This window comes from Notolepis coatsorum, assembly GCF_963971535.1.
Source record: "Notolepis coatsorum genome assembly, chromosome: 15".
In the NCBI taxonomy this organism is placed as follows: domain Eukaryota; kingdom Metazoa; phylum Chordata; class Actinopteri; order Aulopiformes; family Paralepididae; genus Notolepis; species Notolepis coatsorum.
Window position 1 is genome coordinate 83,962,787 of NC_140179.1, and position 14,774 is coordinate 83,977,560.

At 49.9% G+C, this 14,774-nt stretch overlaps 1 protein-coding gene across 1 annotated transcript; it reads right to left on the minus strand.

The window, feature by feature from the left end:
* Positions 1 to 1,333: 1,333 nt before the first annotated feature.
* LOC311241815 (actin, cytoplasmic 1-like) lies at positions 1,334 to 14,438 on the minus strand (the record flags this gene model as incomplete). Its single annotated transcript, XM_084330733.1, has 5 exons — positions 1,334 to 1,477; positions 1,647 to 1,828; positions 1,942 to 2,380; positions 13,804 to 14,043; positions 14,316 to 14,438. The coding sequence occupies 5 exons, from the start codon at positions 14,436 to 14,438 to the stop codon at positions 1,334 to 1,336; spliced, it is 1,128 nt and encodes a 375-aa protein (XP_084186859.1).
* Between the last annotated feature and the right edge of the window lie 336 nt (positions 14,439 to 14,774).

A 14,774-nucleotide genomic window follows, 5' to 3' on the forward strand; every position in this document is an offset into this window, starting at 1 on the left:
TCATCCAACATTGTTTAAAGGACTAAGACATTCGCCGTGACAGAATCGCTTTATATTTAGTCGTTATGACACTATCAACATATCCATTTGTTAAAGATTATTGTCCGCCATCTTGTTTTTCCGAAAAATCCGCACGGCGGAGTGATGTGGTTCAGTTGTGGGCGGGTCCTAGGACCAGGAGCGTGGATTATGCCAGATACATACGTGTAAATGGACTGTTTCAGCCAATCAGAATAGAGAAATTTGCATGCCGTTGTATAATTTTACATACATGGATAAATGATAAATGTGACCCAATTGACAAGACCTCGAGATTTCATGCCCTAAAGAAACATTTACTTTCAAACTTGACCCTACATTACATTCCAGTAGCAGGTGAGATTGCGGAGCAGGGTCCTGGAGGTGTCAGTGATGTCAAGTGTCTTCTCTGCAGGATGCTTGGACTGTTGGACTCATGATTCAGGGCTACAAGTGAAGCCATTTTGTAACAGGTGTACAAGTAAGACTTGGGAGTGGAAAAGTTTGCAGCGGCCGTTACCCTGGTAGCTCATTTCTGCATTGAAATTTGTGTAAATGGAATATTTTGCTCTTTTGTTTTCACACATTGTTAAGATCCCTTCACAAAAAAAATTAAGACAATCCTGAAGAAAAAAAAACATGGTAAAAAAAGAATTACAGTTTTATTAATGTAGACCTAGACCATCTCAGTGTTGCTCATAGCCAAATCTAACTTATAAAGCTAGATTCACATTTGAAAACAGCTACCATCTTTCAGGTACATTAAATTATTACTATGAATACGCAGAACACCATGTTAAGATTATGAAGGAGACAAGAGTCATCAAGTCATGTCAGAACACATGTGAACTTTATTGGGATTATTTAGTCAAGTGTACAGGTTGGCCCCACCGGTCTGGCACCCCATCACCTCAAGACCCCTTGTCCCCTCACCCCACGGATGGAACCACCAACAGGGAAGGAGGAGTCACTATTGTGTTTTGCATAACAAAAACAAAGAAATTTAACAGGACCAACATATTTTTAAGGCTGCAAGTACAAAAAACCCAGACATAAGTCCTCAGATGAGACTGTAGAACCTTTGGGTGTTTTTTACTTAGCCAAAAAAAAACATTACAGTCACCTTCACCGTTCCAGTTTTTAAATCCTGAGTCAAGCGCCAAAAATAACTGAAGCCATGACAATGAGTTGGTCGTCTAGGCTCTGTGCCTGAGTGTGTATGAGAATGTGTGGCGTGTGTGGTTGTTTTGCGCAGAGCTGAAGTTGTTGTTGGACGTTTGATCAGGGGAGGGAAAAAGGGGGGGAAACGGTCTGTTTAGAAACATTTGCGGTGGACGATGGATGGGCCAGACTCATCATACTCCTGCTTGCTGATCCACATCTGCTGGAAGGTGGACAGGGAGGCCAGGATGGAGCCTCCGATCCAGACAGAGTACTTACGCTCTGGTGGGGCAATGATCTGTAGAGAAGACAGGAGAGAATCCATTAGATGAGGGTACCAGCTAGTTTGTACATCTCAGTGCTACTAGTCTTCCAACAAGGCAGCATAGGGAAATCCTATGAAACAATTGCCTACTTGAGCAGAATGATCCGAGGCTATAGTAGTGCATTTGGCCTAATCATCTCACCTTGATCTTCATGGTGGAGGGGGCCAGGGATATGATCTCCTTCTGCATCCTGTCAGCAATGCCGGGGTACATGGTGCTACCCCCAGACATCACGGTGTTGGCATACAGGTCCTTACGGATGTCAAGGTCGCACTTCATGATGCCGTTGTAGGTGGCCTCATGGATACCGCAGGACTCCATACCTGGAGAGAAGAGGCACAACGGCCGTCAGTGAAGTGGCACTAACAGATGCTAGCACTATAGGCAAGAGGTCTCATCTGGGCCGTTTTTGGGAAAGCAGTGATCGACTACTCACCGAGGAAGGAAGGCTGGAAGATAGCCTCTGGGCAACGGAACCTCTCATTGCCGATGGTGATGACCTGTCCGTCGGGCAGCTCGTAGCTCTTCTCCACGGAGGAAGAGGAGGCAGCGGTGCACATCTCCTGCTCGAAGTCCAGGGCGACATAGCACAGCTTCTCCTTGATGTCACGCACGATTTCCCTCTCGGCTGTGGTGGTGAAGGAGTAGCCACGCTCTGTGAGGATCTTCATGAGGTAGTCTGTGAGGTCACGGCCGGCCAAGTCCAGACGCAGGATGGCGTGGGGCAGGGCATAACCCTCATAGATGGGCACTGTGTGGCTCACACCATCACCGGAGTCCATGACGATACCGGTGGTACGACCGGAGGCGTACAGGGAGAGCACGGCCTGGATGGCAACATACATGGCGGGGGTGTTGAAGGTCTCAAACATGATCTGTTGGAAAGACATGAGAAAAGTGAATATTGGGTGTGGCAATAAGCAAGGCTTTAGCTGTGGGCACTGCACTCAATACATGCAGTAGTGTGCATGCATCCTAGGATGTTAGTTTGAGAAAAGGTGCAGCAATACATTCCTCACACATAAGTTGTGCATGTTAAGATTCTCAAGTAACATGAGCTCTCTAGCCCCTTTCGGTACTGTAGGTCACGCCAACATCGCTAAATCTACAGTCCCTTCTAAGATCATTGAAAAATCCCACAATTAAGTCTGTCGCTCTGGGCGGCAACAAAACTTGTCGTACAAGTGTTGCAGATACATTTCAACAGTACTCACAGTACAAGATACAAGATACAAGAGTTTTATTTGTCACGGCATACAGGTATACAGTGAAATGCGGGGGGTCTCGCCCGCAACGATGTGCAATAGTACAAGTAATAATAATAAGAGTCCAACCAATAGAGCGACATAGTGCAATAAACAAGTAAACAAAGTAGGCATATCGGTATCTGTACATGAGCTATTTACAGAGCATGGTAGGTCATGCTAGGTCCTGTGGCAGTGCAGTACACTGTTAGCTACGGATGAGGCATTGGGTCTTTATGTACACTGCTATACAATGCTATATTATACGATCTCAAGCTATACTATTCTTAAAGTGATCTTTCCTTCTGTAAAGTGTCCATAGTGTGAGCGTGTGCAGCATGAGTGAGTGTGTGCTCATGTTAAAGTGGCTGCTAGTGTGTGAGCGTGTACAGTGTAGTGTGTGTGTTGTGTGTGTGCTCATGTGTGCTTGTGCGTGGAGAGTTCAGTGTTCAAGGCTCTGATGGCCTGGGGGAAGAAGCTGAGCCTAAGTCTCTCTGTCCTCGTTACTGGTGCTTGCAGGCGTTTGCCTGACCGCAGCAGCGTGAACAGGCTGTTGTTGGGGTGGTGAGGGTCTTTCATTATCCTGCAGGCTCTGGATTTGCACCTCTTGTTGTATAGGACCTGCAGGGTTGGTAGTGCAATACCTGTGGTACGCTCGGCTGAGCGCACCACTCTCTGTAGGGCCTTCTTGTCCTGTGCCATGCTGTTGCCATACCAGGCAGTGATGTTTCCAGTCAAGATGCTCTCTATAGCAACGGAGTAGAAGGACTGGAGTATCTTCCCAGATACTCTGAACTTCCTTAACTGTCTCAGGTGGTAGAGGCGCTGCTTCGCTTTTTTTTACGACTGAGTCTATGTGTGTTGTCCATGTCAGGTCCTCTGAGATGTGGACCCCCAGGTACTTGAAGCTGCTCACCCTGTCCACGGTAGCCCCGTTTATCCTCAGTGGTGTGTGTTGTGAAGGATCAGATTAAACCGAATATATATATTTATTTATATATATATATTTAAATAGTATTTGTATATCGTTTGATATCCCCTGTATATTCCTTGTACAATATGCACTGAATATCCCTTTAGTCTACTAAACAGCCCATAATAGTTTCATTCTACCATTGGACGAGAACCTGGCGCCAGGTTGCCATACCCCTAGGTTCAAGTTCAATCGTGCCGCCCAACATGTCGTGGCAAGCCCCGGTTCCGCGTAGGAATACGTCTGGCGAAATACGAATGGTACTATTTGTTCATAGCGCATATATATATGGCGCAAGTAAAGTAGAACTTTCTTTTTAGTCCAGTTCTTTACCCTCCAACAGAGTGACAGACGCGAAGCCTCACCCACGATGCACGTGTGGTGTAGTAAGGCCTACTTGGCCTCAGAATAGGCATGGAGATATCGTGTGGATTAATAGTTGAATAGTCATAGTTTGGCACTATACCGTCGAGTTGGACGTATTCTATTAAGCTAATAATAGTCTATTTATGTATGGTGCATCGTTCGGTTAGAGTTATAAAGTTATCAGTACCCCCATCGTTCCTGACGTTATCTGGACGCTTAACCAGGCTGGGCAGACCCCTAGTGGTGCTTGCATCCGAGGAGCTCCGGGCCAGGGCGACTGGACCTGTATATTGGATTACTCTACCCGGACGACGGCGAGCCTTCCACGGCTTGGCTTATGCTTTGGGTGCTTTGATTATTCCATGGATAACGGCCAACACTGCGGAGTGTTGGAACTACCCCTCGGAGAGGACTCCAGGTGAGACGGCGCTCTACACCAGTGAGGTCGCCTCACGTCTCTCCGTTGTGGACCGGCAGCTACCGTCCACCAGAGGGTCCAGCTGTATTCGTCTGCGGACCGAGGTTCTGTGGGCACCGTGTTCAAGACTTTGAATTCTCCCAAGAAATCGTCGGCCAGATGGGATACCGCCAGCTAACCCCTCTAACCCCCCCCTCCTACTGTCTTACAACCAGCGGGACCCCCCCCCCGTAGTGTATCCAGCTATAATCATTTAAGTACCATCGCTATAGTTCCTAAATATCCAGGTTGTATACTTACTCCCTGCGTAACCAGAGATTGGACATTCAATGTTGATTTACCTACGAATACTCATTTGCCATACAAGTGCATATTTCAAATCATAAGTGTAAACAAGTGAACGTTGTATATACCTTTTGCTATATTAAATATTCGATTTGTACATTTGTGTGGACTTCGTTTCATCAGGTGGGAAAGTGTTCATCATACTTATATCATGTACTGGATGGCCAGAAGTTAAAGTACAAGAGGTAGTGGTATTAAATACCATATCTAACAATACAGTCAGGGAATTGTACCCCTCAGTTACAATTGGTCCTTCGAGCCGGATGGTAACTAGTGTAATATTAATATAGTGTTATTAATATTGAAATGGCCTATGATGAACACTCCACGAAACGGTCCTCCTAACCTAGAACGCCCGCGGCGCAGACGACAGCCACCTCAGTACTTAGAGGATTACACTGTCAGTCAACTACCTAGCCTTCGACAAACGGTAAACGCGGTAAAAGTAGAAAGTAAAATTATGTCTGACCTTAACGACCAGGTTTCCCCGACCACAGAGGCCCTAGTAGGTCCTAATGTAACTGACCAAGCTCACGGTGGGGACCAGGAGGGAGCTGACATGCCTTTACCCCCCGCCACTACCGAAGAAGTAGTCCCCGACCACCCCCGGGAGGAAGACAACCCTACAGAGAGAGAACTCTGCACGGAAGAAGAGGAGGAGAGCGCCGAGGAAATAGAGCTCCAGGACTCCCCAACGAGTACCCCCAGGAGCGGCTCACGCAGGAGCGGCTCACCTCCACAACCGCCTTCCCCCAGCGAAGCGGAGAGGATGCTACAACAGGCGTTCCTCGTCAGCCTGACAGCCTCTACCGAACGCGATCGACTTCAGGGTGAACGCGACCGTCTCCAAGCACAGGCGCTCAGCGAGCGCGAACAACTCCAAGCGCAACAACGGAGCGAAGAAGAGCGCACACGCCTGGAGATGAGACGCCTTCAGACGGAAGAGAATATGGCAAGAGACCGGGCCGACGCCCAGCGCGCCGCTGCCGGTGCCCAAAGAGAAGCAGATCTCACCAAGCGCGAAGTCGAGCGCGACAAGTTACAAGCGCAGCTAATGGAGCAGCTGATCCGCAAGGCAACACCCTCTCCCTCCGCCAGGGGTTCAAGGAACTCGTCGAGACAACAGTCAAGGGCAGCGTCTCCTCAACGAGCAAGCGACCCTGAACTTGACCAACAGACCGAGCCTATACCCCCCGCAGACCCCCTTCCCAGACCGGTCCAAGCGAGACCCAGCTACAAGGAAGGAGCGGCATACACTGCGGAGAAGCTAAATAAACGATTACAGGATCTGGAAGATCTGATAGAGGAAGAAGAGGGAGAGGAGGAGAACCAAGCCCGACGACAGCACAGTACTCCACCGGACCAGGAGGTCCAGTACAGCCCAGGCTATACCCCCGCGGCGCTGCGCTACAGACCCCCGACTCTATTCACGGGTGAGCACGACGCACGACCAGCCCCGAGGAATAGCACCTGGACCAGCGGGCCATGGTACCCTGTCAGTACCAGCCCACAGCGAGGCGCAAGAGGGGACTCGCCCAGGAGGTCTCTCCCCCAACGCTCGCCGATGTATCAGCCATCCACGGCGTCATACATTGCCACGCCGTCATTTCCAGACTTCGCCTATGAGAGTCGAGCACAGTACACGGAGCTCCGGATGTGCTTAGAGACAATGATGGTGGATGTCGCTGATGAACGCCACAAGTATGCAATATTACTGAAGCACCTGAAAGTACCGCGAGCGCACAATATAGCGCTAGCCTATGCCACCTCTTCGACACCATACACAGCGGCCCTAGCGGCGCTGGACCAGAGATATGGACGTATATGGGATTACGTAATCCAAGAGATAAGGCATATCGATCGCCTACCCCCAGCCACAGACAATCGCTCATTAGACGACCTGTCAATCAAAGTGCAGTCCCTGGTAGGGATGCTGGGAGCGCAACGGGAAAAGGGCATGCATGAGCTATACGCCAACTCTAACGTCGAGAGGATTTTGGAGAAGCTGCCACCCGCAAGACAGGAGCGTTTTAGGCGGCAGAGAGACTACCGGGATCCCAACGGCCCCGAACCATCCCTCCTTGATCTAGCCGACTTCCTGGCGAGAGAAGTCAGCAGCTTACGACTGGATACATTCGGGCGGAGCACGCCAAGCTCCAGAGAGGGACCCAGGAGAATAAATGATGGAAGAAGATCGGTGACTGTCATGCACCAATCAGAGTCAGTACCGAGCAGTAAGAGTCACAGCACCCCCTCGAGAAAAGAGAAGTGGAAGATAGCGTGTCCCTACTGTGAGAAAGAACACTGGCTGTCACAATGTGACCTATTCACAAAGATGAATGCAGAAGAAGTGAGTCAATGGATAAAGTCCAACAGGCGCTGTTACCGATGTGCGCGGCCACACATGGCAGCCGAATGCCGCCTAAAGAAAAGGTGCAGTCGGTGCGACGGAGCCCATCTAGATATACTACACGAAAGTAACAGAAGACGGCCTCCACCTGCACCATCGAGCGGCACCAAGGCAAGTGTCATGTACATTGACCCCGCCAGCAGCAGCGGCGCCCAAGTGCTCTTAAAGGTAGTCCGTGTGACATTGAGCTACCAAGATAAAGTCATGGACACTTACGCCGTCCTTGATGACGGGTCAGAGAAGACCCTTCTGCTCGCATCCGCTGCGGCCCAGCTGGGACTGCGGGGGAGCAAGAACGAAATGACGATTCGGACAATAAGAAGAGATTTAAAGACGATAAAGGGCGAGAATGTCTCCTTCACTATCGCAGCAAACGGGCAGCCAGAGCGACGGTATAAGATTACAAATGCTTTCACCAGCCAAGAAATAGGACTATTGCAGTACACCTACCCTGTCGCCAAGTTGATGGATAAATATGTGCACCTGCGCCAATTACCTATCCCGCTCATAGACGGCGCTACCCCGACCCTGCTGATAGGCTCCGACCATGCAGAACTCATAGTCCCGATTGACCGGGTCCATACAGGACCCAGAGGCTGTCCTGCAGCAGTCGAGACCCGCCTAGGGTGGACCCTACAAGGCCCCCTCACTAAATCTCTCAACCGAACAGCAGCCACTAGCTGCCTCCACTCCAGAACGACAGAAGAAGACACCACTCTCCTGCAGCATGTCGAGAGGCTATGGACACTAGAGACAATGCCCTTTAAGAACGAAAAGAAAGATATTCGTTCTAAAGAAGACATTTACGCCATCAACCTACTCGAGCAGGGGACAAAGAGAGTCACAGTCGGCGGAGTGATGAGATACGCAACTCCACTCCTGAGGCGAGAGGGAATGCCCACCTTTCACGCAAAGAAAGACGCCACGGAGCGCTATCTATTGAACACGGAGCGGCGCCTAGCCAAAGACCCCGCTCAAGAGAGTGTGTACCGCGCTGAGATTGAGAAGCTAATCACAGCGGGACAAGTAACAAAGATTGACATTAAAGAGGCCGATCAGACGACCGAATCATGGTACGTGCCGCATCACAAGGTCCATCACAACGGCAAGGATCGCATTGTGTTTAACTGCAGCTACCAGATCGGATCCCAAAATCTGAATAAAGAGCTCTTGCCCGGCCCCACACTCGGCCCCTCCCTACTAGGCGTGCTACTGCGCTTCCGCCAGGACAAGGTGGCTATCAGCGGGGATATCAAAGGGATGTTCTTACAGGTGAGACTAGTAGAGGAGGACAAGCCCCTGCTGCGGTTCCTATGGAGAGAGAGGATCGGAGATGAGAACCCAGCCATCTACCAGTGGGAAGTACTCCCATTCGGAACCACATGCAGCCCGTGCTGTGCTACATTTGCACTACAGAAACACGTCGCAGAGGACCCAGCAGCAGATGAAGAGGTCCAACACAGTGTGAAGAACAGTTTCTACGTGGACAACTGTTTACAAAGCGTTTCGACTCAAGAAGAAGCCGAGGCTCTCCTAATCAAGCTACGCGCCTCCCTGATCAAAGGCGGCTTTGATCTCAGGCAGTGGGCCAGCAGTGACCCGCACGTATTGCGCAGCCTCTCCCCCGCGGACAAGGCTGCCAGCAGCGAGACCTGGATGGCGACCATCCCAGGAGAAGCCCAAGAAATGACACTAGGACTAGTCTGGCGCTTCAAAACAGACTCGCTCCACTATAGACACAAACCCTTGGCTCCAGAGCAGGGAAGGTCGACGGCGATACCGACCACCAGACGGAGTGTGTACAGAACACTCGCCAGACAATATGACCCGTTGGGATGTATTCTACCTTACACCACCAGGGCAAAGATGATTGTACGAGCACTATGGGACAAGGACCAGGGCTGGGACGACCCAATACCCGCACACCTTGCCTCAACATGGAGAGAGTGGGAGACGGAACTCCGCTCACTCCCACAAAGTCTTCGTGGGAGTCAGAGTCACCGAGATTCAAGAGTTAACAGAAGCAGCGAGCTGGCGGTATGTGGACACCAAACACAACCCAGCTGACGTCATCACCCGGGGAATGTCTCTGGATGACCTAACCCGTCGCAACATCTACAGTGACGGACCAGAATTCCTCAAGCTCCCGGAAGGAGAGTGGCCTACGCCCACCCCACGGGAAGCAAGTAACGAGGAGGCTGAGAACAAGAAACCTATGTTCTGTGGACTGAGCACAGTCACCTCCACAGACCCCAACATAGATGACTGCATTACCCTAGAGAGTGCGCAGCAAAGAACATTCCTGCGGCACCACCCAGAGATTCAGTCCACCACTGACATGTCAGCAGCTGACTACGAAGAAGCAGAACTTCTTCTACTACAACGAGCCCAGAGAGACTCGTTCCCCGATGAGCTAGACTGTCTACAGGGAGGAAACCCCGTCCCCTCAGACAGCAGACTGCTCCACCTGGCACCAGAGAGTGACGCCCATAATCTCATCAGAGTGGGTGGTCGCCTGCGGAGAGCCCCCGATCTACCGGATGATATTAAGTACCCGATCGTCTTGAACAGCCGACACAAGGTCACAGAGCTGATCATAAAGAAATACGACGAGGATGTACACCACGCAGGAGCAGAGAGAGTCGTCGCGGAGATCAGACGTCGTTATTGGATACTGCAAGGGAGAGAAGCAGTGCGGCGCTTCCAGCGAACCTGTCTAGACTGCCGTAAGTGGCGCGCGCAGCCCAGCATACCACGGATGGCTGACTTACCCCCCTGTCGCCTCCGACTCGGCGACAAGCCATTCCACTCCACAGGCATGGACTGCTTTGGCCCGTTGTATATAAAGAGAGGAAGAGGAACCGAGAAGCGGTGGGGTATTGTATTCAAATGCATGACCACCAGAGCGATACATATCGAGCTCCTTCCGACCATGAGCACAGACTCATTCCTTATGGCCTTCCGAAGATTCACATCACGGAAAGGAAAACCGTCTACATTGTTGTCTGATCACGGGACAAACTTCAAAGGCGGAGAAAGAGAGCTGAGAGAGAGCTTCCAAGCTATGGGCCCAGAACTTAAGACCCACCTCGCTCCATCCCAGATTGACTTCCAGTTTAATACCCCGAACGCACCCCACTTCGGTGGAACCTGGGAACGAGAAGTACGTTCTATAAAGACAGCCCTGTACGCCGTGCTTGGGGCCCAGACTGTGGCGGAGGAAGTCCTAATGACAGTCCTCACGGAGATCGAGGGAGTATTGAACTCAAAGCCCCTCGGTTACGTCTCCAGTGATGTAGCAGATGTCGACCCAGTCACCCCCAACACACTCCTAATGGGGCGGCTGGACCCCGCGCTACCCCAGACAATGTACAGGCCTGAAGAAGCGAACGGCCGAAGAATGTGGAGGTACAGTCAAGTGCTAGCTGACAAGTTTTGGAGCAGCTTCCTACTCCACTACCTACCGTCTCTACAGACCCGCCAGAAGTGGGTAAAAGAGAGAGACAATTTGACAGAAGGAACAGTCGTCATGATTATCGACCAGTCACTACCCAGAGCTATGTGGCCGGCTGGCCGCGTAAGCAAAGTGATCACCGGTGCCGATGGCAAGGTCCGAGCAGCTGAAGTACTCGTCCAAGGGCGCACTTACACACGACCCGTGGCGAGGCTCATAGAACTGCCCCGACTCCCAGATACTATCGATGATGACCATGACCCCATGACTTTGTGAGTTGACTGACCCTTACAGCGGACCTTGAGTGGTAGACAGTGCGGTTAATCTGTCTCTGCTTAGCTAATTAGGTGGGACTAATTAGGGGGCGGCTGTTGTGAAGGATCAGATTAAACCGAATATATATATTTATTTATATATATATATTTAAATAGTATTTGTATATCGTTTGATATCCCCTGTATATTCCTTGTACAATATGCACTGAATATCCCTTTAGTCTACTAAACAGCCCATAATAGTTTCATTCTACCATTGGACGAGAACCTGGCGCCAGGTTGCCATACCCCTAGGTTCAAGTTCAATCGTGCCGCCCAACATGTCGTGGCAAGCCCCGGTTCCGCGTAGGAATACGTCTGGCGAAATACGAATGGTACTATTTGTTCATAGCGCATATATATATGGCGCAAGTAAAGTAGAACTTTCTTTTTAGTCCAGTTCTTTACCCTCCAACAGAGTGACAGACGCGAAGCCTCACCCACGACGCACGTGTGGTGTAGTAAGGCCTACTTGGCCTCAGAATAGGCATGGAGATATCGTGTGAATTAATAGTTGAATAGTCATAGTTTGGCACTATACCGTCGAGTTGGACGTATTCTATTAAGCTAATAATAGTCTATTTATGTATGGTGCATCGTTCGGTTAGAGTTATAAAGTTATCAGTACCCCCATCGTTCCTGACGTTATCTGGACGCTTAACCAGGCTGGGCAGACCCCTAGTGGTGCTTGCATCCGAGGAGCTCCGGGCCAGGGCGACTGGACCTGTATATTGGATTACTCTACCCGGACGACGGCGGGCCTTCCACGGCTTGGCTTATGCTTTGGGTGCTTTGATTATTCCATGGATAACGGCCAACACTGCGGAGTGTTGGAACTACCCCTCGGAGAGGACTCCAGGTGAGACGGCGCTCTACACCAGTGAGGTCGCCTCACGTCTCTCCGTTGTGGACCGGCAGCTACCGTCCACCAGAGGGTCCAGCTGTATTCGTCTGCGGACCGAGGTTCTGTGGGCACCGTGTTCAAGACTTTGAATTCTCCCAAGAAATCGTCGGCCAGATGGGATACCGCCAGCGGCTTCTCTAACCCCCCCCTCCTACTGTCTTACAACCAGCGGGACCCCCCCCCCGTAGTGTATCCAGCTATAATCATTTAAGTACCATCGCTATAGTTCCTAAATATCCAGGTTGTATACTTACTCCCTGCGTAACCAGAGATTGGACATTCAATGTTGATTTACCTACGAATACTCATTTGCCATACAAGTGCATATTTCAAATCATAAGTGTAAACAAGTGAACGTTGTATATACCTTTTGCTATATTAAATATTCGATTTGTACATTTGTGTGGACTTCGTTTCATCAGGTGGGAAAGTGTTCATCATACTTATATCATGTACTGGATGGCCAGAAGTTAAAGTACAAGAGGTAGTGGTATTAAATACCATATCTAACAATACAGTCAGGGAATTGTACCCCTCAGTTACAGTGTGTGTGTCTCCTGCTGTCTCCTCCTAAAATCCACGATCAGCTCCTTGATTTTACCAATGATCAGGAGCAGGCTGTTGTCCTGGCACCAGCGTTCCAGTACCTCAACCTCCTCCCGGTAGGCCTTCTCGTCGTTGTCCGAGATCAGCCCCACCACCACCACTGTGTCATCCGCTAACTTCACTATGGAGTTGGAGCTGAACTTGGCCACACAGTCGTGTGTGTACAGTGAGTACAGCAGGGGGCTCAGAACACAGCCCTGGGGGGACCCGATGCTCAGGGTGATGGTGTTGGAGGTCTGACCCCCCACCCTGACCGCCTGGGGCCTTTCACTCAGAAAGTCCAGTATCCAGGCGCTCAGAGCGGAGCTCAGACCCAGCTCGATCAGCTTGTCCACCAGTCTGGTGGGGACTATGGTGTTGAACGCTGAGCTGTAGTCAATGAACAACAGTCTAACATAGCCCCCCTTCTGGCGGTCAAGGTGAGAGAGGGTGCTGTGCAGTACTTGGAAGACCTCATCGTCAATGGACCTGTTTGGCCTGTATGCAAATTGCATAGGGTCCATATCACTGGGGAGGGAGGCACAAATGTGATCCTTGACCAGCCTCTCGAAACATTTCATGGCCACAGAGGTGAGTGCCACCGGTCTGTAATCGTTGAGACATGTTGGGGAGGGTTTCTTTGGTACAGGGATGATGGTAGACATCTTGAAGCAGGCAGGGACCACTGACTCCGCCAGGGATCGATTAAATATGGCGGTGAACACAGGGGCTAGTTGCACGAGGGTTTGCTAAACATTTTAAATAATTTTAATAAAAGTCAACTTCAGCTAAAACTGCTTTTCAAAATGGCTGCCTTTCTGCATTGTGACATGAGTGGTGTGCCAAGCAATGCAAAGAAAATGCAGAAGGAGGAAGGCAGCCATTTTGAAGGAAAGCAGTTTTTAGCTGAAGTTGACAAGTTTATTAAAATGATTTAAAATGTTTATTAGCAACTGCAAGATTTCAAACCCCTAGTACCGAAAGGGGCTAATGAGCTCTAATACTATGGTGCTGGTCTACAGGTTGAACTAGCATCATTCTTTATGGCCACAAGTGCAGAGAAAAGCAGCACACAGTCAATAGAAGACCTGTAGTTTCCAGAGAAAGACTGATAGATCATCTTATAGGAGGGGCTCCTGGAGAAGAGGGGGGAGAAGTAAGAACAGAAGGAGGAAGAGGAAAACCAAGAAGGAAATGGCCTATAGTTCTGAACTAACATCTAACAAAAGATAGTATGAAACTTTAAACGTCAGCCATAATGAACATGCGTGTGGTGGGTTTATACCTGGGTCATCTTCTCCCTGTTGGCTTTGGGGTTAAGGGGGGCCTCTGTGAGCAGGACGGGATGCTCCTCGGGGGCGACTCTCAGCTCGTTGTAGAAGGTGTGATGCCAGATCTTCTCCATGTCGTCCCAGTTGGAGACAATACCGTGCTCAATGGGGTACTTGAGGGTGAGGATACCCCTCTTGCTCTGGGCCTCGTCACCGACATAGCTGTCCTTCTGACCCATACCGACCATCACTCCCTGGGCAAAGAAAAGAGTGATATGGTTAGATTTTATGTTTATATAGCCATATACCACCATTGAGCCAAGATTAGAGATCATTTAAAGTCACTGAAAAGTGAAATCCAGTACTGTATGTCATTATGTCCCAAATAACAATTAGCTCGACAGTGGTGGAAAGCATTATGTCGAGTAATGTGAGAATTAGCATAATACCACGATTTTAAAATGTAGCTAGTGCCAATACAACCTTTTGTTTAAGCTAACATCGCTAACAGCCCGGGTTTTCTCACCTGATGTCTGGGGCGGCCGACAATGGAGGGGAAGACAGCACGAGGCGCGTCGTCTCCGGCGAATCCGGCTTTGCACATACCGGATCCATTGTCAACAACCAGTCCGGCGATTTCGTCTTCCATGGCTGAGCTGTAAAAAGTAAGACAACAGTTTAGGTCAAAGGCATTTTTACCTTTATTTACCCAGGGTAGGTTCGCTGAGCACAGATGCTCTTTTTCAGGAACGCCCTGCTTCACATTCACACAGTTCCATTCACACCTGGGAGCTGCCCAGTACAACCACAGTTGACACCATTGGCCACTGAGCAACTCCACTGGAGCAGTTGATTCAAGCCATGTCACATAGTTCAAGTTTGAAATGATTCTTTCTGTTTTGCTCCTGAGAGTGCTAGATACTGTACTGCACTGGTAATATTATTTATTTGTGTTAACTTCTGAATAAAACAACTTATTAAACAC